At 37.7% G+C, this 24,953-nt stretch overlaps 1 protein-coding gene and 3 long non-coding RNA genes across 4 annotated transcripts; all 4 read left to right on the top strand.

Moving 5' to 3' along the window:
• The first annotated feature begins 4,530 nt into the window (after positions 1-4,530).
• Positions 4,531-5,693, top strand: LOC145465942 (uncharacterized). The gene is made up of 2 exons (XR_014041744.1): positions 4,531-4,819; positions 5,330-5,693. It is a non-coding gene; the product is annotated as an uncharacterized LOC145465942 (long non-coding RNA).
• A 3,686-nt stretch (positions 5,694-9,379) lies between these two features.
• On the top strand, positions 9,380-11,578 carry LOC145466610 (uncharacterized). Its single transcript, XR_014041958.1, has 2 exons — positions 9,380-9,640; positions 11,229-11,578. It is a non-coding gene; the product is annotated as an uncharacterized LOC145466610 (long non-coding RNA).
• A 1,492-nt stretch (positions 11,579-13,070) lies between these two features.
• Positions 13,071-14,614, top strand: LOC145464930 (uncharacterized). The gene is made up of 2 exons (XR_014041471.1): positions 13,071-13,322; positions 14,334-14,614. It is a non-coding gene; the product is annotated as an uncharacterized LOC145464930 (long non-coding RNA).
• Positions 14,615-21,841: 7,227 nt separating this feature from the next.
• On the top strand, positions 21,842-24,379 carry LOC145466228 (uncharacterized). The gene is made up of 2 exons (XM_081449962.1): positions 21,842-21,998; positions 23,191-24,379. The coding sequence occupies exons 1-2, from the start codon at positions 21,988-21,990 to the stop codon at positions 24,377-24,379; spliced, it is 1,200 nt and encodes a 399-aa protein (XP_081306088.1). The 5' UTR covers positions 21,842-21,987.
• The last annotated feature ends 574 nt before the right edge of the window (positions 24,380-24,953 follow it).

The raw sequence follows: 24,953 nt of genomic DNA, 5'->3' as shown, positions 1-24,953 counted from the left end.
TCTATTGCCAGACTATTTACAGAGCTGGATCGGAGTATGATCTTTTTTTTTTGGCGCATACGTGTAAGTTAACGTAACGTTACCATTGTTGCACTTTCCATTCACAGCCGATGAAGACCGAAGTTCGTAGGTCGAAACGTTCTTTTAGTGTTTTAGTGTTTATTGTCTCAGTAGAAAATATTCGCAATAAAACCACAACTTGAACCAAGATTAACATGCGTATAAAAATTCAACTTTCTGTCAACAGTGGATTTCGATAAGCTCTGTTAAGCTAAACATGCTTGTCTTACGTGGCGTGAATCAGAGTTGGGAAAAATGGTGAACTTATAAAAAAGTTCCAAGGGGCTCCATAAATTCAAACGATACTAATGGCTACTTTATTATTTTTTATTTTTTGTTTAACGAAAAATATTTTTTCAATGGAATGATGTCTTCCATCATTGACTGCACAAGGTCAGGTTTTCCTTGATGATGCTAGGTACCAGTAACGTGGTACTCAATCTTATGTCACAACTTTATGGGTGAGGCTAAGAAGTGATCGTGTTTTTTAAGATTCTGCAATAAGAACACTGGAAGTAACCTCCTTTGTCCATGCAAAGTCCAGTTAACGAGCCAAACATTATATTTACACGTTAGGCGGCAAGACTAGCCTGAAGTAGACATATTTATAAATTATATGGAATTTTCAGAGAGAATTTTCAATCAAAACAATTTTCATCGCAAAGAACGTAAAAACCACTTGAAAAGGTTAACAACCTTTCTCTACGTACGCCCTATAGTGAAACACAATGAGTGTTTTAATTTAAAATCAGATTAAGAGTAAAAAATGCGATTTCTTTTGCGCAGTGAACCCAAATATGGCAGTCGAAACGAACCACGGCAAATGGACCGCTGAACAACACTGAAACATTTGGCTAACCTTGGCTGTCTATTGCCTTGTAAACGTTTGTTTTTCATTCAAACTTGTGAAGACGGTAAGAAAAATTAATTATCCTTATCAAAAATAGGTAAGTCGATGAAAACATTGAAATTCTAAAAATATATGTTGCTGGGTCTTCACATGATTCTAGCTCTCGATCTTTTGATTTCTCACTTTTATACATATTTATGCTCATAGTCTTTTATTTATCATCCTCGAATTTCTTGCGTTGTCTCCAGCTATTGTTGTAAGTAGACGTTGTCGCCAAGCTCGTTTTACTACATGCTGATGCCGAGAGTCAGTGAATGTTTGGAAAGATTCCTGTCCATTACTCTCATCTTTAGTTGTCATTCTATCAGGAAGAGCCAATTGGAAACAAATGAAAATATAGAACACTTTTAATGTTATTTTTTGTGTAATATCTAGATGCAACTTTCAAAATATTGCCTGCAAGAACAGCTAGGGAATACTGACAAGTCTTATCAGTCGTTATTTCCTGGGAAGTTTATTGAGTGAATGGTATATCATAAAATATACCGTGAGTCATCGACAATCTTGATGTTATTATTTTTATGTTCTACCTTTAGGCTCATAGGAAGGTTATCTTTGTGCACTTATTAACACTAACGCCAGGATATTAAACTTATCTTAGAACAGCAGAGCTTAGCTGACATTTTGTTTCCTTTTGAAGGAGTGAAAGGATACAGGTTTAGAGTATGAATTTTAACAGTTTCATTGTGGAATACTTTACGGAATCCGAAATTTGACGTTTACAGGCGTGCCTTGAAAATACTTCATCCACTAAAAACGAGCTGATAGTGAAGTTGTTAGATCATGTGGCAATAACCTAGTCAAATCACTTACATTGTCGCGTAAGCAAAAATCTGACAAGCGTTCTTTTTTTCTGATGTTCCGTAAAAAACGCACCGATGAGCCAAGACAGTCCCTAGTTCCTTAAGACGTAACCACCAGTTTTACAGTATCACCATTAATTTTACTTTAACACAATGTACACATGAATAGAGTATAGTGTTTTGAACACTGGAATATGACGTAAGATAACTTCCATAAACTAATATCGTTGTTATTCAACAATCCTAACATATATTCTGTAGAGAGAAAGTTTTCTAGACCCATAATACTTCATGATATGCATAAAATATTTTAAAAAAATTACTTTACGGTGGATCCAGCGGCATTTTTCCCAGCCTAAACAACATTTTTTTCCATTCATCCTAACTATCGAGTTTTACAGTAAAAAAAAGCCTGCTCAGGGAAGAACTAAGCTAAAACGTTTTACCCCTTAATTAGAACGCCGCTGGTTTGTTCGAAAGTGGATGATTGAATTATTATCACAGTATACTTCCTGCTACTCATGATACGCGAACACGATTGCGCAATCGGCGAAGATTCATGAGAAATTGAAGAATTACTCCCTCACGAAACCCCAAACCATTCTTCCAGCTTCATTCCATTTATACTTCCTAATAAAGAACATTATGGAAATGAAAGATAAGTATGATTTCTGCCTAATTCAACACGACTTCAAGTTTTCGAAAGATGCTTGAGGAGATGTGCGTGTTTTCAAAAATGAAAATTAAGAGCAAACACTATTGCGAGCTCTTAAAGTTACAGTTCAAATTACTAGTTGTGACAAAAATTTAATCACAATTTTTATTGCAGGCTTTTTGAAAAGAATGCAAACGAAATAAGCATGAAATTAAAAACACTTAAGGTTCAAGTAGATTAGGTGATTTGTGTGTATAACTAACAATATGTAACATCACTTTATAAAAAGATTTTAGTTTCTTTATCCTAATGTACTCTACCAAAATAATAGATTCACAGAGGAATGTCAAGTGATACTGGATTTGGCTGTAATATTCCTTTTTCAATTGATATGTTAGATATCTTGTGTATACGATTCATTTGGTAAGAAGGATTAACTCAAAATGTTTTGAACACGCATACTTTAATACACATTACAAGTTATCATTGACCACAGCGATTAAACTGAGTGAGAGGGAAGAGAGAAGACTGGCAACTCATGTTGCTTGGTTGTAGTAGATCGACGAAAGTAGTTGCGCAGCCAGAACGAAATTAAGATTGATGCAATTTCCACGCATGAAAAAATTATGACTGAGGCAATGTCGGTGGTTAAATTCTCTTCCCAGGTATCTAGGGTGTTTATGATGACTATACACCGGCAGAAAGCGAAAAAAAAATCGAAAAGGACAATGACTGAGGCAAAAAGGAGATTAACATGTCACAGCATACACTAAGTGAAGTTACTTCCGGGTTTCTTTTTTCACATTATTCGTCAAGTTGACCTGCACATTTTTCACAGCAGGACAAACCACAAATCAAGATTATTTCATCGTACATTATTTACTAACAGATAAATGTTTATTAAGTTCAATTCTGTCGGTGCCACTAAGTCTATAAGTTTCCATATTGGGAACTGAACAAGGATAACTGTCGTGTAATAGTAGAAGGCGTGAGACATTTTTAACTGAGGACACACCATTTTAACTTGTGTAGAAAGGTTTTTACCATTTACTCCTATTGTCGCAATTGTTAGCCAGTTCTCCATTTGATGCTCTCTCCAGAATAACAAATGGCCTCATGTCTCAGAGATATCTTTGTCAAAACCAAAATATTTGACTTCCAACCGAGAATCCTCTCGGATTTTCTTTAGATCGTATCGAAATGACTAACTCTGAGATTTTACAAGGATTACCGATAATTTGACTCTCTCCTATTGCATGATTTTGTATTCCAATACACAAAGAGAGGAAAAGAATAATATTGTATCAAAATAACCAGTAATACGCTCATTCCAGTTTATTGTGTTGTCTTTCTAGTAAAAACATCGCTGATAAATCACTACTATACTGAATGCATTCAAATAAATGTATATTCGTTAATTCGGTTTCTTTAGCTATTTCAAGCCCGAGGTCAAAATGAATGTTCCTACCCACTCGGACAAACAAAACTGCAGTAATCTATGGAAGGTATCAACTGACCACCAACTATTTTGTTTACATTTTGAGCTCGAAAGTCTGTAATATCAAAGCTTTAAGTGATCCCTCGGATCAATATTGCTAACTAAAGTGAATTCCAAGACGTATAAAATGACCCAACAAACCACTTAGAGTTGAAAGGCCAGCCCGTAGAGAGTAAATATCATTTTAATTTCCCCGAGCGGAAGACCTAGCACAGATTGACGCAAATTTATGGAGATAATAAACTTTCATTTTGACCAATTTCGAACATCTAGCTTTCGTTGCTTGATAAATATCATTTGTTAAAAAAATTGTCCCCTCAGGGCTGTCCTTATGAGATACCGCTAACGATAATTCCCACGGATAGCAATTATTAACGCGGTAGAATAACGAACTGAATAAAGCGGCGCTGTTCTTGACAGTTTGGTGACACGAGATGGCGGGTTCAAGAAAGTGATAATCTCGCTGTTGCGATAGACTAGCAATGCGATAAAATGCTTAACATCTGACTGCGAGCAACGGGAACTAAAGGAGGAAATAAATCTGAGATTAGACCACATTCGTAATACGTCGGTTCATATATACGCAGTTGAATTATATCTTTACATCTTGTGTTTTAATTTGTAGGATACAAATTCCGGTTGACGAGAGCACGATTCGCCTATAAAATGAATCGCTTGTCTGTAGTCTTACACATTTGTTTGAGGAGAAACCTCCCGTACACCGTTGTCTGCTTTCAAATTTCTCCAAATAACTCAACGTCAAGATGAATTTCAAGGTAGTTACTGTGGTCCTTGTCGTGGCAATTCTGATGTCGATGTTTGCTCTTCAAACCGAGGCTTTCACCATGGGAGCTGGGGGCGTAGGAAAACGTCAGCTAAGCAGCTGTGCAGAGGTAGTGTCTTTTGCCTTAACTTCACTTTTTTCCGGCTACCTATTGAGATTAATTTGAAATTTGTACAGTACAGTATAGGCTGCGCTAGTTATTATGTGAGACAGACTTAGGAGTGCAATAATCACTATTGTGATGTCACAGAAAAGTCATATAAGAGTTTGTGACTAGTTTTGAAACGATCCGAGGAGCAAACTCAATGAATAAACACAGCTTTAATTTTGTGTAGTATTGAGTAAAATGCTTTTCGCGCCGTTTTCCGAATTTATAATCATAAACGTCCTCTAAGCTTTGGACACGCAAAATTAAAAATAAATTTACAATGGAATTCAAGTGCTGCCTCTTTAAAATTGATTATTGTCGCATAAATTTTAAGAGTGATTACGAAACTGTTGTGCATATATTTATAAACTAAGTGGCTAAATTGTGAGACAGTTGGCCAGTGACATGGGTAACCTCTTACTAACCTCCAATGATGTTTAATTATAATTGATATAATTGGTTTACTTCCAGACCGAAAATAAACTGCTGGAAATGTGTGAGGTAGCTGCGACTGTCTGTAGGGCACCAGGCACCAGGCGAGAAATGGGCTCAAAGCAATAACAAAGAAAAGTCGCTACTGGGAACCAATCTTCTCCAGTGAAAGACATTGATTTTAGAATTACCGAATAAATCGCTAAGATGATTGCTGTTCAGAAGATGCTTTAATTTCGAAGGTTGTGAAACTTTTAGCAGTTACTAATAATTGACAAGTACCTGCCCAGAAACTGGGCAAAAATTAATAAATTGCGCAAAGCAAGGAATCGTAAACCAAATTCAATTGTTGTGTGTTAATCTAGTCTTTAAAATATAAAACTTTAAGGTAAAAAGCTGTTTATATTATGAGTCTAAACGTTTTCGATCTGTTTGATCATCGTCATCATCATAATCATCATCACTCTGATGCACGGTGCAGTGCTCTACCAACTGAGCTACCAGGCCTTAACTTTTTTTTTTCAGGCTTTCATTTCACAACTGCTTAAGTTGTGTGTATAACTGCGATGATCAATCATGTCTTCATGTCTTTCTCCGCAGTTCAAATATATGAGCTTTTTTATATTACGAACTAACAATGTGACTTGCTTCCAGTTGGCTTGATAGCTCAGTTGGTAGAACACTGCACCGGTATCGCAGAGGTCATGGGTTCAAATCCCGTTCAGGCCTGACTTTTTTTCAGGCTTTCATTTCACAGCTGCTTAAGTTGTGTGTATAACTGCGATGATCAATCATGTCTTCATATATACGTACTATCTAACCCTTCATCCCCCCTAGTTACAACATAAGTCAAATTACCGTTGCACTAGCTAGAGTACATCCTCCTTCATAGAATATTTCGCATTTTGACGCTAACTCCGCACTTTAGCCCTGAGTTCAAGATAATAACCTTGAGTCCAAGCATACCTCTCCAATTAAAAATTTTACCGGAGAATAAGACGGTCAACGTAAACAAGAACCAGTTGGCGAGTATCGGGTTCGATCCGGACTAAGGCACAGGAGATTTTTGCTAGGCAACTGCTCCCGCCATTATAGCATGATAACTTCTGGAATACTCTTGACTGCTTTTTTGTTTGGTGAAATGGGAAACGTTATGAGTACTTCAACGAAGATCTGCCAAAACATCATTTTGCTCCTTAGATGGAAGAGCTTTTCCGTACCACGTAGGGGCCAAACCACCCCCCAAATGTTTCGTCAGATTTTGGGTATTTCACATTATTTCGCATAATAAGGGGGAGGGGGAGGGGGAGGGGGAGGGTGAGGGGGAAACTTAAAATCCGCTGGTCGCGGGATAGAGTTCTGTTTTGACGGCTAGTTGACATTGTTTCACAGTAGACCCGAAATCAACACCTCAGAAACGCGGGTAAAAAAGGTTTACTTGTTGCTTCCCTGCCAACTCGGATTTTAAAGCATTTGTTGTCATTTTTCATTTGTCATATTTGTTTCTAATGTTCGAATGTTGGGCGCCGACTGCTCTAGAGCAGTTATATCTATCAAGGGTTAAGAAATGCCTTTTTTGACCATTGCTGAAAACTAACTAGCTCCTGATCACTTTTAGTGATTTAAGCCCTGGCCAAACGGACTCGCAAGTAGTCGCAAGCAGCCGGAAGTTGAACTTGCGTAGAGAGTTGCGTTGGGTGGATAAACGGACTCTCAAGTTTCCTCGCAAGTACACACAAATCGCTATAAAAACCCATTTCAAGTGAGAAATATCCCTGTATTTCGTTGGCTAATAATGGGTTAATCGACGTCTCTCAACTTGTGTTGACTTGGGTTGAGTGGCCAAACGGTGAAAAACTTGGGTCCACCTGCGTGTTTATTTTTGATCTCGACCAAAGTGAGCGCAAGTCATCGCAATTCAACGCAAGTGCACGGAAAGCCTGGCCAAACGGAGTCGCAAGTAGACCCAAGTTTTCCACTTGCGTCTGCTTGGGAGTCGTTTACCCTGGGCTTTACGATCTGCCCGTATAAAAACGATATCGAAAAAGAGGTCAGCGTGAGTGAATTACAGAAATTGACAACAACAAAGGCTGTGTGTACTGGGAAAAAGAATGTTATTAATGCCGAGAAGTGAAAAGAAATATAATTAAATTCAAAATGAAACCTTTTTGTATATTTTAGGCTGAAATACCTTGAGGGAAGTCGCAGTTAAGATCACTGTTTACTTTTTCTACATGTAGCTAAGATAAATTTGGGGTATTTTTTAGAATCCTAGTAAATTAAATTAAAGGTGAATCTTGGTATCTGAACTGACAACATTTTAAGTTTTATTAGTAATCTCCAATTCTGAAACTTTGAAACGAGAAGTTACCTTCGCTTTGGACGAACAGTTTAGTATAAGTCGCTCTGGAACGCCATATTGCATGTAAATTGAATTTGGAGCTAAATATTTAAAAAAAACTGCGAAGTTTATGTTTTCTGCCCCTGTGGGAAGTCTGTCTTCAATTAAACTGGATTCGTTGTCACAGGAAGGTCCACAGCGACTGCCAACAAAAGCTTTTTCCCACATATTTACGAGTTTTATGAAAAATAATGTTGTAGTTGTGTACTCATAGACGTATAAAGTGCTTTTAAACGCTATAATCACCAAAACAAATACCTTACGCCCTCACTTTCCAGTAAACGTATCCAAAATTTTTTACATTTATTTGCTCCACCGCTGTTTTTCTGAACGAATCTTGCTTTCGGGAAGCCATATTTTTGATCGTCTTTATTCTTTTATAAACAAGACTGAGCTTCCTCGGTTTATAAATTACATTTCATACTTTCTTTAGATATTTCAAAGCTAAACTTCGTTAATTTTTTATTGCAGTTTGCTCACTAATAATCACATAAGAAAGAATTTTGACTAATGTTTTGGTTGCTATTGATCAATGACGGATTTATTCATATAACAAAAGCCTACATTTGATAAAGTAAAGTCTGTTTTTAAAGTAGTGTCGCGGAAAAATGAAGAGGGTTTGTCGAAAATACTTTACGCATGCCACCTTGAGTGCTTATTGAAAAAGCGGCAGCAAATCTTGTTTATTTTTGATTGCGGTTCCAGCTTGATAATTACTTGAAAAAGATTTGACTAATTAATGTTTTTATCACCTCTGATGATTGATTAAAATGTACGCACAAAAGTAGGGGTATATTTATAGCATAATTCATTTTAAATATTAATAAACGCAACGCGAGTTTTATATATATATATTTTTTTAGTTTGTCGATGGTTTCGAAATGAAATAAATAATAAAAGAAGCTAAGTCGTTTTGAAGAAAGGAAGGCAACCTACCACGCCAAAATTTTTCTTTAAATGAATGATTTACGGAGACAAACAAGGAAGTACATTTCTAATTCTTCTTGTAATGAAAACAAAGTGCACAAATCATTTCAACGATGCAAAAATTTTTGACAAGAAATAGATTATCACTAGTCGAGCAGCTGAGTAAACCCACAGGCAATGATCATTTTGCAATTTTCTTTTCCTCTTGAGTGTAAGTGATTTAAAACTACATTATTTGCTCGCCGATTTGTGTTAAATGTGTACCTGGGTTTTCATAATCTTCTACTGCTAATGAAGTTCAAACTGGGTGGTGTAGAAATTCAAAGAATACATTTATTCATGACGAGCTTTTGATCTCTGTTGGGGTCCGGATAATATCATACGTTATGTCTTTATTTCTCCTTTAATAATACTTAGTTGGGTATTCCCTATAGCTAACTTCTTATCCTGTAGATTCGAGAACCGTTTTCAGACGAACAAATACTTTATCTTAAGGGGTATAAAGATATCTGAGATCTAAAATAACCTCAATCTCGGTGCCAGAAATTTTTGCTTTCACATTTGCAAGAAGATTAAAAATGTAGGCTGTGAATAAATAACTAGTTTTGGACCTTGATAAATCTCTCTCAAATGTTAGCTCTCTAAAAGCTTTAATTTATTTCTTAATATATTGTTTTAGAATCATATCTATTCACATTTAATAATTAGAAAACGTAAGATGCTAGACTTAATGGAACCATAAAGACAACAAATGGCGGAAGTGCGCGCAGTTGAGTAGAGATCGGTGCATTTAAAACAGACCGCATAGGACCTAACTGACTTGTATCGACGAAGGCCAGTTTGTCCCTGTACACCACGCCGCACCTGACCAGGTCTGGGTTATCTACAAGATGTGTAACAAGAGGTATCTTGTACTGAGCTTAAGCTTTCTTCTCGTGGTAGTTCTGTTACCTCAATGTCAGTCGTTTACCGCCGGTGCCGGGGGATGGAGAAGTGGGAAAAGATCGGATGTGAGTAGTCAGGTATGCTGTACAAATGGATAGTTTTATGTTTTTTATGTTTAAAAATGGGAAATGTTTACCCCCTGAATAAGTAGCAGTTAATGTTGTTGTTTCTATCTCCAAATATAAAGCTGAAAAGTACACACCTTAACAAAATAAACATTTTTAGAACCCTTGAATGTGTTGTTATTTTTCTGTGCCAGGCGTTGAGTTTGAGTTTTGTTTATTTTTTTGAAATAATCTCTTAACAATTTCCTGAGAACTGACTTACAAGAAATGAATTCCGTATAGCTATCACTGTGCAGGAGATTATCTGACAAAGATTCACTGTAATACATGTTATTAAAAAAATCATTTCATTAGAAAAGGCATTTACTAAGCAAGCAAGCAGCAAGTTTGGAAAAGGAAATGAAATGATTTGGTTTGTTTCTTACGAAATAAACCTTGACATAAAAAGTTTGTAGTCTTGATTAAGGAGGTTGTTATTTTTGTCGCCAGTTTTTTTTCTTTAGAAGGTGCTATTGTGTTTTGTCTTGAGGCGTTTTTCTAGTAAACTGGTGAGTTCTCGAAATGACAAATGTAGTAATTTGGCACGGTTTACCAGCCTAAGATTGATGAAAAGCGGCGTGAAAACGCACCCCAACCATCCATTAGGAAAATGCGATAAGACACATTTAAGGCAATTGCGGTCCTGGGTATTTAAATGAATACTTTTTCCTGTGTGGTGATAAATAATGAAAGATGGTAAATTTTGAGTTCGGTCCATAAACATAAAAGACAACATGAAAAAATGCTTACGGGGGAGGGACAAATAGTAGCCGACGAACCCACGCTTACAGCAAGCAGAACATTTCATCTTAAATATCATTTTCACTAGTCCTAATAATTATAAAAAAAAAAGGTTCTTCGAAAGCGCGCAAAGCTTAACTATTTTGGTACATACAATTCAATTTACACTGAATTAATGAAAATGCCAAAGAGTTATTGTCAACGCCAAAGGAAAGTACGGTCCTGGGTTATAAATACATGTATCACGATCGATGTAAAAGAGGTCCTTAAACGCCTCCACTGGCCCTTAATATAAACTAACTACTGGCCCTTAAACTAACCTTAACAAGATGCATACACATTTGCTACAAATGAAATTAATGATACAGTCAGTAACTTTTATTCTAGCATAAAAAAAGTATCCGAATAAGATTATATCAGAGTAACCTTTGGTTCCTCGCCAGCTCCCCATGTTAAATACTAATTTACTTCGCCTATGTAACTGGTCCCCTTTTTTCAGAATCAACATCAAACTAATTGCGATTAGAGCCCGGCCACAAATTGATCTTTATCGCTTTATTCAACCGTAAGTCGATCGACTGTTGGAGCTCTGTTTTGAAACGATACTACATCAATTACTCGGACGTTTCAGCACACAGTATGGAAAAGTAATGAATAATAATAACAATAAATAATATTTTTATAGTGCCTATCCAAGCGTGATTTAGTCGCTTTACAAGTAAGTCTAACCATGTGACTACACATGCCACGAACGCGTAAATTAGGTACCGAGTTTTGCTTTAGACTTTTATTTGTAATACTACTGCTATGTTCCCAACAGAACGATTTTTTCCTACGCCTTGAGACGATCTGTTCAGCGGCAAGATCTTATTGCCCAAACAAGCCACCTTACGAAGGCAAGATGTCTGCAGAAGATGAGAAGGATAGACCTTTGGACAAACGATATATTCCCATTTGAAGAGCGTCACAAATCAATAATTCTTCAATGTGTTACATGTATGGCACAAGGACTAGAAGTTCAACTGAATATTTTTTTATTATTTTCCTTGTTAAAGATTTCTTGTCAAAATTTAAAGTTGAAAGACTAGGAAACTGTCAATAAAACATAGCAAAAGAGAATAAGAAACTTTTTTGTCTGAGTGTTGACAGAGCTCTGAGGAAGAATTAGTTCTTTTTTCTCCCAGCTGTTTTTTAATTGACTTTTTTATTCGTTCTCCCAATTCTCTCATGGTTTCTTAGAGTGTGTTATCAACATTCAAATTCTCGACACTAACATTAAGAGAAACGAGCCGGGATCATGATTGAAATCTCGAGGTAGGCACAGAATGGAGAAATAACTCAAACAACCCCTTCAAAAATTAAATGCCAGGAAGAATCCATCAAAATTGTTAAATAAGAGAACACGAAAATAAGCAATGGCAGCTTATCTTGATCATCCCCCTTCCTGATGTGTTCTGCTCATTGCTAAGCTTTGTGCATGTTGACTGTGAATACTAAGGCAGCACTTTAGTTATGGACTCCTTTGTTAATGTATCGATAGCAGTTTTAGCTTTCCTTGTGACCTTTTTGCCTGACACTGAAATGAAACTAAAATTTTCTGTTCTCGAGAATATTTAATAGGTTAGCCAAGAATTGAAATCTTTCTACCTTACAAAAGGTTCAAATAACGGTATCCTCCAATGTTTATTTTACGCATTTCACCTGACCATTTCCCAAATATGATCGGCGCATTAGGTATATCTTAAACTGATCACTAAACATTCACATTTTGGTATATGGCTTCATTTTGTAGCAGGTAGGGCGCATATTTCCTACATAAATGAGACGAGTTAAGGTGGCTCAAAACTTTAAGGTGGCTCTGAACGCTATGTACGGAATTTTTTTAAGCTTTGCCAAAAGTTGCGTCTAATCATACTTATCAAACTTTGATAATATAAAATTTCACCGTGCCGTTTTTGAATCATAAAACCCTCAAGCTGAAATTAAGGCTGTTTTTAGCAGGTAATACTGTTGCTATGGTAACCTACTGTATGACGAAAATGATAACAACGTGTTCACCAATGATTGGGCAGTTTTTTGATACCATGATTGTAGAATCAAGTGATGAAGAGTGGTTATAATGACCCATTCAAATCTTACTGCTGGAAACTGTTTTGAGCCACCTTATTGTCGTGTTGAAGCGATAATTATGGACATAGTTCTTGAAGGTTGAAAAGCAAAACTGTTAATTTTCGCCACCTTAAAACTTCCATCTTTTAACCAGTCTGTCTGCCTTTTGTCAGCCAGTTATCAGTCTGTTCACTGACTGACTGCCGGACTGACTGTCTGCCCGTCCGTCTGTCTGTCTGTCTGTATGTCTGGCTCTCAGCTCAGTCCAGTTACTTTTTTCGTACATCCTTAAAGTTGGAAGGGAGGATGGTGTACAGAACTTGGTTTCCGACGTGAGAGAAACATCATTTTGTCTCAAAATACTACAGAAACAAAATTTTGTTATGATATACCACTAATTATACCTTAGAGTCACTATGGTGGTAGCGGAAAACTGGTATAGTAACTGTCATCTTTGTACTTCATATCCTCTCGATGTGTGTTACGCTAAAATAGTCATCCGTAAGGATTGTAGAACAAAACATTGACTGAGATCACTAATTTCCGCCTCTGGGAACAATCTTTGTTTCTGCAGATTTGCTTATAAAAACGTGTTCTCGGGCCAGAAAGGGTCATCAAGCTAGGATTAGCTTTTCTTCGTCTAAAGAGCTGACTGCGGTCTATCACTCTAAGTATCATGAATTCTTTAATGTTGGCTCTACAAGGTATATTACTAGTAAGTTGCATTCTTCAAAGTGTGGAAGGCTTTACTCCATGGATAAAACCGAAAGGTGACCCTAACAGCATTTCTGAGCGCCAGATTAAGGTAAAGATATTTTTATGTTTATCGTTTTTCATCTAAATTCAAACAATGATTAGTAATTGTCTTCGGTCTTCAAAGACATGGAGGAAACCAGGGCTTTTGTTGTGAAGTTAAGTCCGAAAGTAAGATCATTGCCTTGCAGTCAACAGCACAAAGGTAGGGAGTCTATGCCCGTTATACAATACAAATCGTTGTAATAAACTATCCTAGATCTTTTTTTTTTCTAAATTACTCTTACTCTGTTTACGTCTTTTTGACTGAAGAAATATCTTCATTAACCACTCCCCGAAACAAACAATAAAACAAAATGCAAATTTGCCAAGGGTTCTCAAACAGCAATACTGCTGGTATATGTAAGATCTGTAGGAGATCTAATCCGCCAAAGAATAGATTACGATTTGGCTGAGCTGATAATACTTAGAGAGCTTAACGCGACAACGACATAGTAGAGTCCACGCTGAAAGCGGACGGACAGCTGTTTCGACTTGGTTGGGTCTCGTCAGTACGTTTAGGATCAAAAACTGGAGCAAACAGCACGAACGCCAATTGCCCACAAGCAAATAATGTAAATGAACATAAAATGGTGCGAGGCAGCTAGTTGCATTGAATATTTACAGAGTTACTAGTAACACCAGCTAGTGTTCAGAACGGGACCCGAAGTCCGGCGTCCTGACCACTCGACCACACTTCCCACGATAAGATATTGATATTGAAGTTACTTTCAATATAGAAAATGGAACATCTTGACTTTACTCAGTCATCATGACACAACAAAGTCTGTGAGAGATAAGTATGGGCTATTAATCATAATAAACTGATAGTACTCCCAAAATGACTTCGATTTCAGTAAAATAAACAAATTCTAAATCCAAATGTCTTAGATTAGTTTACCTACGAAACGCGGAAGAGCTTTCATGAACTCGTTATGACGAGTTTGTGCAACGAGATCGAATAATCATCAATCGACAATCATTAGACACATATCTTACGACTGCTTTGTTGTTCCTACCACAGCGTCATCCAAGTCTCCGTGAGAAGGCGTGCCTCTATGCAAGGGCTTATTGTCAGGCTGGAAACGAGGATCGTGAAAGCGAAAGCTTCATTCTTGACGCTGATACGGCTATGGAAGCTTAAGTTGACAGGCGTTTACACTCGAGTAGAAAACCAAGCACTCCTCGCAGATTGCAAACAAGATTAAATTGAGTTACCCTGTTAACATTCTTGTTTGTTTATTCAAACTAATTTGTCTACTCACATAAATAATGTCATAAAAATCGTTACTAACAAAAGTTATAATCTGGAGTATGCATGTGTATTTCCTCTATATTTTCACGTATTTGTTATGTTCAATTAAATCAAACTGAATTGAAATGTAACATGTAAAATAAAGATATCGACAAAGATTAAAACTATTGTATTTGACTTTTACTCATTGCTAACTAATTATGGATCCCACAACTGAAAATTGGTCCAAATTTTTGCTGTCACATTTAAGAGCTCAGATCTTCAAAGATCTCTTGATCTTCTATCTGTTAAAAGATGCCAGATCTGCTTAAGTTACAGAGAGATGTGAAATGGGCGGAAATTTAACTCATAACTGAGATCCTTGCCGCCTCATCTAGACCCCCAGCATTGCCGCAAGACATCCATCTCTTAAAATGTCAAGATTTGGTTAAATAAGGGACCGTTCATTTTTTACGAGGGAGGGGGGACTGGTGGGATTTGGGAAGCACCATTTATAAATCGCATGACCCCCCCCCACAGCTTACCAATTTTTTCACATGGCCCCCCCCTTATAGCGGTCATTTTTTGGGATGACCCCCCCCCAAAAAAAAATTAAACAAACAATTTTTAGATTTCAACTTTTTTAATATTTCTCTATTATCCCCCTACTTACAATCCCTATACTACAGAGAGCTGTTTAAAAAAACAAATAAAAAAGAAAGAGAAGTCAATTTCGAATCTCCTAGTTATGGCTCGCCCTGAGCGTGTGGCATTTGGCCTCTCATTGGCATCTTCCTCATCTGAATTGATGAATGCAAGAATGACGTCACCAGAGTCATCTTCTCCCCCAGAGTCAATGGCATCACTGTCATACTCATCATTGTCACTTTCATCCGTTTCACTGTTGTCAACACTTGCTCTGTTGTCATTTTGTGTCAATGTCCTGGCATTTCTCAGTGTTGGTTGGCCAGCTCTGAGAGGACTCTTCTGCTGCAAGCATGAATGTCTTACAATTGCCTTTACTTTCTCACTCTTGCTGCTTTTCAAATGCTGCTTCAGCCCATGGTGGTTCAAGTACTTGTTTAGTTCTGGGACACGTAGCTTTTTAAGCTTGGTTAGATCTTCGCACAACTCAGTCCAAGGATAATCCTCATATGATTTATCTTTTGCGTCCCTACTTAACTTTGCCTTTTCTTCTGCTCTCTTTTTCCTTTTAAATTCCAGCACTTCAAGATGCTGAAGATAATCCACCACAAACTTTGATTTGACAATAAACTAATCTGCAAATAGAGCAACGCTCTCTGGGTGAGAGCACAGAGCAAGGGTGGAAAAGTTGAATGTCATATTGAAAGATGTAAAGGAACACGATTCCACCCTCTTTCAGTCCAATGGGCTTGCTTTAAAGTAGGGCGAAGAATTTGCCCACAGTTTTAATGTGAAACAGATTAAATGTATAGAAGCTAAGTTGACGAAGGTCACGCAGGACATGGAAGCACTAGAAAATAAGAAGAGCAATTATAACAGCATATTCAAGGGCATACTCAAACAGCACATCAACAAAAGGAGAAGGAAAAAAGAAAACCGCAGAAAGTCAAATGAAAGAAAGAGGAAGCGGACTGAAAATAACGTCCAACGAGTTTATGGAATCTGTGCTGGAAACCCACTAGGAAATGATCTTCCACAATGCCTTGTGTACCCTCCTAGAACGGCCGTCCCGGAAGAGTGTATTAAAGTTGAGGATGTTTCCGCGTCGTTATTTAGAAGAGATGGGCCATATATCGCTCAGCTCTTGGAAGGGAATTATTTCACCAATGCTGCAAGAAACAGAATCACCACCAACCTTGAGCAGGAAGTCAGAGATTATGTTTACACCTTCATGTGCCCTGAAGAGTACACTCTGACCGAAAGCATTGCTGCTTCTTGCAGCATTGGTGAAAGAGACTCCCATAGCAGCACAAGCGGCGACGAAGAACTCGATGACAGCGAAGATGAAGATGAGTGCCAGTGAAAGTTGCATTCGAAAATAACAGTGTTAAATACTTCTTTCAGTAGCTACAAATGCTTTTTGTCGCCAAACGTTTTTTTAAAGCAGAAGCAAAGTTTGTAATAAATTTGTATCCTGCCTTCTATGTTTATTCTATAGCAATTTTTTTGATATTCAAACATTATGCCATTTTAAAGTTTTACTAAAATATTTCACATGACCCCCCCTTTTTCCCTTATTTTTTTGGGATGGCCCCCCCTCTAAAGCCATTTTTTTTCGCATGGGCCGCCCCCCTAAATCCCACCAGCCCCCCCTACCTTATAAAAAATGAACGGTCCCTAAGGTGTCCCCTGTGCTTTAGTTTATAAAAGTTATATAAAGCAGGCAACTTCTTTCTCCAAATTAAGGGAAGAACTTTAAGTTATGGTTTTCATATTATATTGAAAATATCCCCTCAGTAAGTGAAAGAATACATGTAAGTTCTACTGTTCTGCTTTATTCAAGTTAGATAATATCGCATTTGCAAATTCTGCAGACAGTGTGAACAGGTTAACACAAATCAAGACAACTACTTTTTATACCCTTAAGCAGTTAACTGGTTATTTTTCTGCCAGTTGGGCTACAAAAATGTTCTACCCATATAAAATATATTTGTGTAGTAATCACGGCTTCACAAACCCCGCATATATCAAGTGGCCATTTTTGTGTAACTTTGTTGATGAACTTCTTCTCTATTGTCTGTTTTGCTGGTTTTCACGTGGTGCCGTCAATATTTTACAACTTCTAAATTGGACTGTTATCTATGTTTTATCAAAATTTTTGACATTTCTCATCTCAGATGATAAGCTGAAATGTTCGTGATAAGTTCTGCCTTATATTTTCTTACAATTTTTAATAACAGCTTCCTTATTGTCTCAAGACGAGAACCCGAAAGGTCTCTCTTCCTCCGACGAGTCTTGTTGTTTAGTTTTATTCATGTTCATTGTTGTACTGCTTAATACTGTCCTTCTGAAAGGCAGTTTAAAGCCAATGTTTGGTAAATTGTTTTTTACTCTCTCGATAATCTCTACAGATCTTGATGCTCTTACTTTGTTACTTCTCGTATCGTTTAATGTCAGTTGTGAAAATTTCAGCTGTCGCGATCTTTTTTCATAACCAAGTCTTGGGAGTTACGATGGTACACTTTATTATTGACGCAAAGATCGTACACACCAGGCGTTCGAAGGGCTATTTAGTTGGGCTTCTTGTGCATTTAATATATTTAGGGATGTCTTTTGCGATTCAGAAACAGCCGATAGTGTTATTATTTTTACATTATTTTCTCATGTTGTAGCTTTTTTTCAATATAAACGAAAATCTGGTAGGGAACATCAGAGATTGGGTAAAAGTTGAGCAAAAATGGCAAACAAGCCAGAGCTTAATATTAACGATACCATGAAACCAAATAGTAAAACAAGTTTCACTGATCGCTGAATGACATTTACTTTGTGAACTTGAGTGACACAGAAAATTAATTTTTAAAGCGATATTGAATAATCAGCTAAACAAAGCTTTTTATGTATACAATAGGCGGCTTGCCGTTACTTCAGAAGAAAACGTAAAATCTAAAAACTGCCAAATAGCTCTGACTTCAGTTTGCCGATGGGTGAATTTTAAAGCAAATGAAATCAAACTAAAATCTAACATTTCAAAACAAGAAGACGTCTCTTTTCTTGTTCAGTCTTACAGTTTATAAGTGGCACACCTGTGAACTAGCTAGGTGTAGTTGAGCGCATTGCCTACCTAATAAACAACAACATTTTTTTGAACCCCAAGCTGTATAAGTTCAGTGTAATAGTTTTCTGATGGGAGTAACCTTCTCCGGCCCGTTCAGTTTTTGTTTGAGCTGATTCCCTTTTTCCTGTGAAGTATTAGCCATCTGTCCAGGTCCCAATGACAAATCTTGTGTCACAGTCCTTGTTTTCCAACGGCTGTCAGCGTTCAGTTTTAATCAATAGACAAAACAAAAGACCGATTCTTGAATTTTCCATATTTGGTTTATCCACCCCCTGTACAAGTTTCATCTTTAAAAATTTAAGAGAGTTTTACTATGATCAAAAACTGTTATAACATGCATGCGGAACCATTCAAAAACAAGACTAGTACAGAAAATCAATATCGAGGCTTTGTTTCCTCAGTGCGTCTTCAAGAGATTACCCCAATTTATCGTCGTGTACTAAACGCAGTATGTGACGACCTTCCCGAGCAAGTAGAAGCACAAACATACCTTTTACTCCCTTTATTTGGTGTAAATAAACCTTGAAAATAAATGAAACCTGACTTTTTTACCCAAGCAAACGCTTGCGACAAAACGAAGTACTTAACAAATATTGTTTAATCACCTTGCTAGCATGATTCACTACCAAGAGCGCCGAAATTTAAAGGTTCTGATAAATCTCCTATTTCATTTTGCTTAATACAAACTGATGCGCATGAAAGCAGCGGTCGATACTACTTTCACCGGACTGAAAACAGACTAACATTGAGTTATCGGAATCCACACTCGGCACCGGTTTGTGCGATTCAGTGAAGCCCTCCAGAGTCCTCCGAAATGCAGAATGAAAACCGGGAAATCTTATGACTCAGTGTTTCGCCTTGGGCTTAAAGATGGCGAAAATTAGGCTTACCATTCTGATTGTTAGTATTCTTGCCCAAGGAACACACTTAAAAGTTCTAAGACTATAGCTGGCCCTATCTGTTGTTTAGGTGGGTAGTGGGTCACCTGTGGTTAGCTAAGCTCTCATCTACACGGAGTTACACAGCTACTCCTGGTTTGCGGATCATTGCTAAGGCGTTTTTTGTCTTGTAATTAATGGTCGTTGCATAAGAACTTGTTTTTCTTATGAATACCTCATTAAACTCAGTTTCTGATGATAACGCTTTTTTTTACTATTCTGATATCAGTCACACTTTCAGAACCGGATTCGGTCTGTTTGGTAGTTCTCCATCGTGATTTAATCAGAGATCGATTCCAAAAACAAAACTTCCTAAGAATACAACTCTAAGAATCAAACTACATTAAATTTTTCCAGTCGACTGACACAGAGGGAGAGCAAAATCTTTTTCTAGAAAGCGAGACCTTTTAAGATCTATTACATGCACTGAATAACGTTGTTCAAGAAAAACGGGATTTGGTTAGAGTTAGAGGTTTCAGATGGCCGAATTCGGAAAAACAAGCCCACTGCAAAATACTCTATTATCATTTAGCATGAAAGTAAATACAAAAACAGATAATTATAATCGCAGTTATTGATAAGCACTTCCAGGAAAGCTCACTTCTTCTAATGGAAATCTTTTGTTTTAATCACCCAGTCGTATTGAAAGAAACGCGTGGGTTAGAAAAATTACAGCTGAGTTTTTGGTTAAAGGTGAGGACGATTCCAGACATAAGAGAGATGAATAAATGTTAATTGTTCTTACTTCCTGCCCAAGAAAATTCTGAATTACTGGCAAAACATTAAACTAAAACTATAATTTAAAGCGATGAAATCGAGGTAGCTACAAGCAGTTATTATGATTTCATCGCCTAAGAGCGAAGTTAAGATCAATCTTAGTTCAGTTTCCCTTACATTGCATTCTTATTACTATTCTGGTTATTACATGTTGTTTTTTAATATTCGTTTACAACTTATATTAGTATCACCATAAATTTTCCAAGCAAATTAGTTCTTTGTGGTTTATTGACAGCATTCATTATGTACAGTCGTGAAGCCGCTGGGACTACGAAGAAAATGAAGAAATAAGGAAAATATTTTACTAGACAATCCGCCATTCCATTGACAAGGTCTCAACTGTTATCTGAAAAGATTGGCCAGTCGTTTCATCACGTCTTGTCAGTGAAACAAGACTGAAATGAATTTTATCCATCGGAAGGGAGATACTATAATTATTCATTAAAAACGAGAACAAGACACTTCTATCAAGCCTTGCTTCCTCAAAAAATAAACGCTTTCCATTAGAAATACTTATATCCCTTTGTGTGATTTACTGCCGATATCACGAATACTGAGCATTCGCTGATTACTTCATTAGATGAAAAAAGCTTTAAGTAATAAACGGTGTTCAAATCTGATATTTGACAAAACATATTTTGATAATAGTGGCCTACGAATTTATATTCATATCAGGAAAAGGTAAATTAAGTCAGAAACAACAAATTGGTTTAGCGATCTGGATTTTTTTTTTTCTTTTCGAATAAACGGATGTTATAATTTCGAAGTTTCATTCTCGAAGTTTGATCTTTCATTCCTACCAATGGTTTCTGCAAGGTGGCTAACTCTGATGTTTTATTTAGTTCACCGAAGTCATGATAAATTTCTAATTGCTGTTCCAAGGTTCCTCAACGATGGGATGAATATCCATTATCGAAGAACTTAACAACCCACGATCAAGCCTCTGGATAGTAAAAACAGGAAGATCCCTTCTTTATGATATTTTTTATCTTAATCCATTTTAATAGATTGAAGAGATCACTGATAAGACAGCAGAATTTTTACGGTTACAATATTAATTTCCTCTTCAGCAATCTCAGTTCCGTAAAAGCTAAGGATAAAAAAAAGTCACGCCGTAATAAAATCGACTTCCTGAAAACATTTAGCCAACGTGAATCTACTCTAATTAGCTTGTACTAACACACATTCACGTGCGTGCGCTTGGAAGCCTAAGTAATTAGCCTTCGAAGGAGAAGTAAATGGATGTGGTTTGATTTATTCGAACAAATCAAACCACTTCCATCCATACTTGAATCATTCCGTATTTTTCCGTATTTTCGTGCAAGGTTTACCGCATTCCAAACTTATATACTTCGTTTCTTACGGCATTATTTCTCTAGTGATAAAACCAAAAGAGGCCAGATTGTGATTACAGGCAACAAAATGTTAGAAATAAAACTTAAAGAATACGAGTGACACCGCATTGAATGCACCCACAAAAGGCCTGGCAAACAGTCACTGAGCCCGCAACACCGTAACCCAAAAAATCTACATAACTTGGAGTCAAGTCGTTAGTGGTTCGCGGTTTATTAAATTTTGAGTTGATTTCTCTTTCTTTTTTTTCACGTTTGACTGTAACATGTAATATTTCAAGTGCTCATCGATACGTATCAATAATAGGAAGTAACGGTATCTTCAAGTGGCTTATGGTAGGAGCGATTCGTTAGGACTTCTCAAGGCTTTTTTCTGAGCGACTGGTGAATTTTTTGACCGGATACAAATACTGTTTCCTAATCAAATTATTGCTTTGTTCAAGCTACTTAAAATGATGTTAACCGGTAGAATATTAAGACAAAAGACGCTGTGATCTTATCAACACAAGGACTCTTATAAGAACTGAAAGCCTCTCGTGCTAAACAGTCAAACCGTGTATCGGCTTTTGACACACTTGGGATAAATTCTGACTTCGAAAGACTTTTCAGTCCTTCACATGCCGCAAAGGTACGTACTCAATTAGATCATATTTATTGGCACTTTTTCCTATTTACAGCTCATTGTTAATGACAGGACGAGGCCTTACTGACAAGCGATATACCAGTAAGGACTTTGATCGAGTATCATATTCATCTTCACGGTTGATATAACCAAAAACTCTTGAAGTAATTGATTCATGTCTCGATGGTCCAGTTCCTTCCTATTCTATGCCGCGTATACAACCTTTGTCAACAATAACTCTTTAACATTTCAATAAATTATATTCTCTGTCACTGTTCAAATCTATAGACTCTTTTGTTTGAAAACTTGTTTATCATTTTTATCATACCTCTTTGGAAAACTTTCCATCGGTAAACTACCATAAAACATAGTCATTGCCAGCACTGTAAGAGAGTGATTAAGGTCGATACTGTGGATAATTTCAGATCACTTTGTTATACTAGTCAGTCAGACACGCGTCAGAGTTATTTCCGGAAAATTGTGCCAGCATTTTTCGCATTATTTTTTTTACCGCGCGAACAAATGGAAGCCAAAGTGGAATATGCTATACCTTATGAATTCTCAAATCCCAGAAAAATGTACCAGTATAAAACAACGATGATTTGATGGGTCAGGAACTAGGTTTGATTTCCGCTGCTCTCTTGAGGATTGCGGACTCCTTCCCCCGAAGAGCGGTTCGTAATCGAGCCTATGTGGGACGATATCTCGAAGTTTATTCTAATAAACATGAAAATGCAAATCACACAAATTATTGTCTGAAAAGTTTAAATTCAACTGACGGCAGCTAGCAGCTTAGAGCTTGACTCCATTTAGGTAGCTAGACGACCGGATTTCCACACAACCCAGCTCGAGTAAACGACCTACAAAGTCAACGAATCATCACGAAATTGTGCTGGATCTATTGTTATAACCCTCGTGGCTCTTTTCAGGCCTCCTTGCCACTATCTACCTGGATTTTACTTCATGAATGGCGAAGAAGTAAAGAAATAAACCACTAAAGCAATAATAGTAATTTTACAGAAGGCTAGTAATATAGTACAAAGCATACCAGTAAAGTAATTTGCTACTTTTAAGCTAATAATTAGCACAAATACTGCTCGTTTGCCAAATGATACCAATTCAAGAACTAGCACGAGCGATTACCTTTAGTTTAGCAGTCTGTTGTGAATAACTGTGAGTCTTTTCCTTCATCTCCTAGCAAGATGAAACTCTTGTTAATTCTCCTACATGTTTCTCAACTATGGGCTACCTCATCTGCAGAGTTGACGGCCGAAGCAGCAAGAAAGGGCAAACATATGCTATTGGGAGCCGACGCCCTTCTTGACATGAAACGAGATACAGGGTGGGTGGGAGATGCTATCTCTGATGCACGTATGCCACCTGGTTTGTACAGAGCCCCTGGCTTTCAGGGTGGAAAAAGAGATACTTCCTCTGATGCACGTATGCCACCTGGTCTGTACAGAGCCCCTGGCTTTCAGGGTGGAAAAAGAGATACTGCCTCTGATGCACGTATGCCACCTGGTTTGTACAGAGCCCCTGGCTTTCAGGGTGGAAAAAGAGATACTGCCTCTGATGCACGTATGCCACCTGGTTTGTACAGAGCCCCTGGCTTTCAGGGTGGAAAAAGAGATACTGCCTCTGATGCACGTATGCCACCTGGTTTGTACAGAGCCCCTGGCTTTCAGGGTGGAAAAAGAGATACTGCCTCTGATGCACGTATGCCACCTGGTTTGTACAGAGCCCCTGGCTTTCAGGGTGGAAAAAGAGATACTGCCTCTGATGCACGTATGCCACCTGGTTTGTCCAGAGCCCCTGGCTTTCAGGGTGGAAAAAGAGATACTGCCTCTGATGCACGTATGCCACCTGGTTTGTACAGAGCCCCTGGCTTTCAGGGTGGAAAAAGAGATACTGCCTCTGATGCACGTATGCCACCTGGTTTGTCCAGAGCCCCTGGCTTTCAGGGTGGAAAAAGAGATACTGCCTCTGATGCACGTATGCCACCTGGTTTGTACAGAGCCCCTGGCTTTCAGGGTGGAAAAAGAGATACTGCCTCTGATGCACGTATGCCACCTGGTTTGTACAGAGCCCCTGGCTTTCAGGGTGGAAAAAGAGATACTGCCTCTGATGCACGTATGCCACCTGGTTTGTACAGAGCCCCTGGCTTTCAGGGTGGAAAAAGAGATACTGCCTCTGATGCACGTATGCCACCTGGTTTGTACAGAGCCCCTGGCTTTCAGGGTGGAAAAAGAGATACTGCCTCTGATGCACGTATGCCACCTGGTTTGTACAGAGCCCCTGGCTTTCAGGGTGGAAAAAGAGATACTGCCTCTGATGCACGTATGCCACCTGGTTTGTACAGAGCCCCTGGCTTTCAGGGTGGAAACTAGAGATAAATGAAAATCCTTTTCTACAGCAGAAAACCATCTTAACCCTAACCCTGACCCCTAAAGTGCTGATTGATTGATTGTTAATTGGGAATGCAATAGGCCTTAACGCCTTGATTTAAATTCAAGCGCTTTTAATTGATACAGTCGTTTTGAACTTGGAATATCTTTTAACTTCAAATATATATTCAAATATATCTTTTAACATTCTAGAAAGGTTTAAGAGTTAATAGACATATTGAGGAACTTCCGAATAAAGCTATCATTTGCAAAGTCTAAAATTGTGTCTTCACTTTTCCGTTTGCATGAGGTGTACAGTAGCAGAGGTTATATCGTAGTAATACTGCGCACTGTACCAAGATAGATTACATCACATTTCAAGCAAACAAAGACTGCGTACTATTGGCAGTCCAACCCCGGCGTACAAAACGATACTGAATGACACTATAGAAGTCTTAGTTGGTACGCAAGGATCTTGCAGAGCCGCTGTCAACCTTTTTCCCAGCCTCTCTGTACTTCTTATCGAATTCCCGGCAGGAAGAAAAGAGACACTGGGACGGGGGTTGAGCCGCAATGA

This window comes from Orbicella franksi, chromosome 13 (assembly GCF_964199315.1).
Source record: "Orbicella franksi chromosome 13, jaOrbFran1.1, whole genome shotgun sequence".
NCBI lineage: Eukaryota > Metazoa > Cnidaria > Anthozoa > Scleractinia > Merulinidae > Orbicella > Orbicella franksi.
The sequence above is the reverse complement of the archived record's forward strand: the minus strand, read 5'-3'. Positions and strand labels throughout refer to the sequence as shown.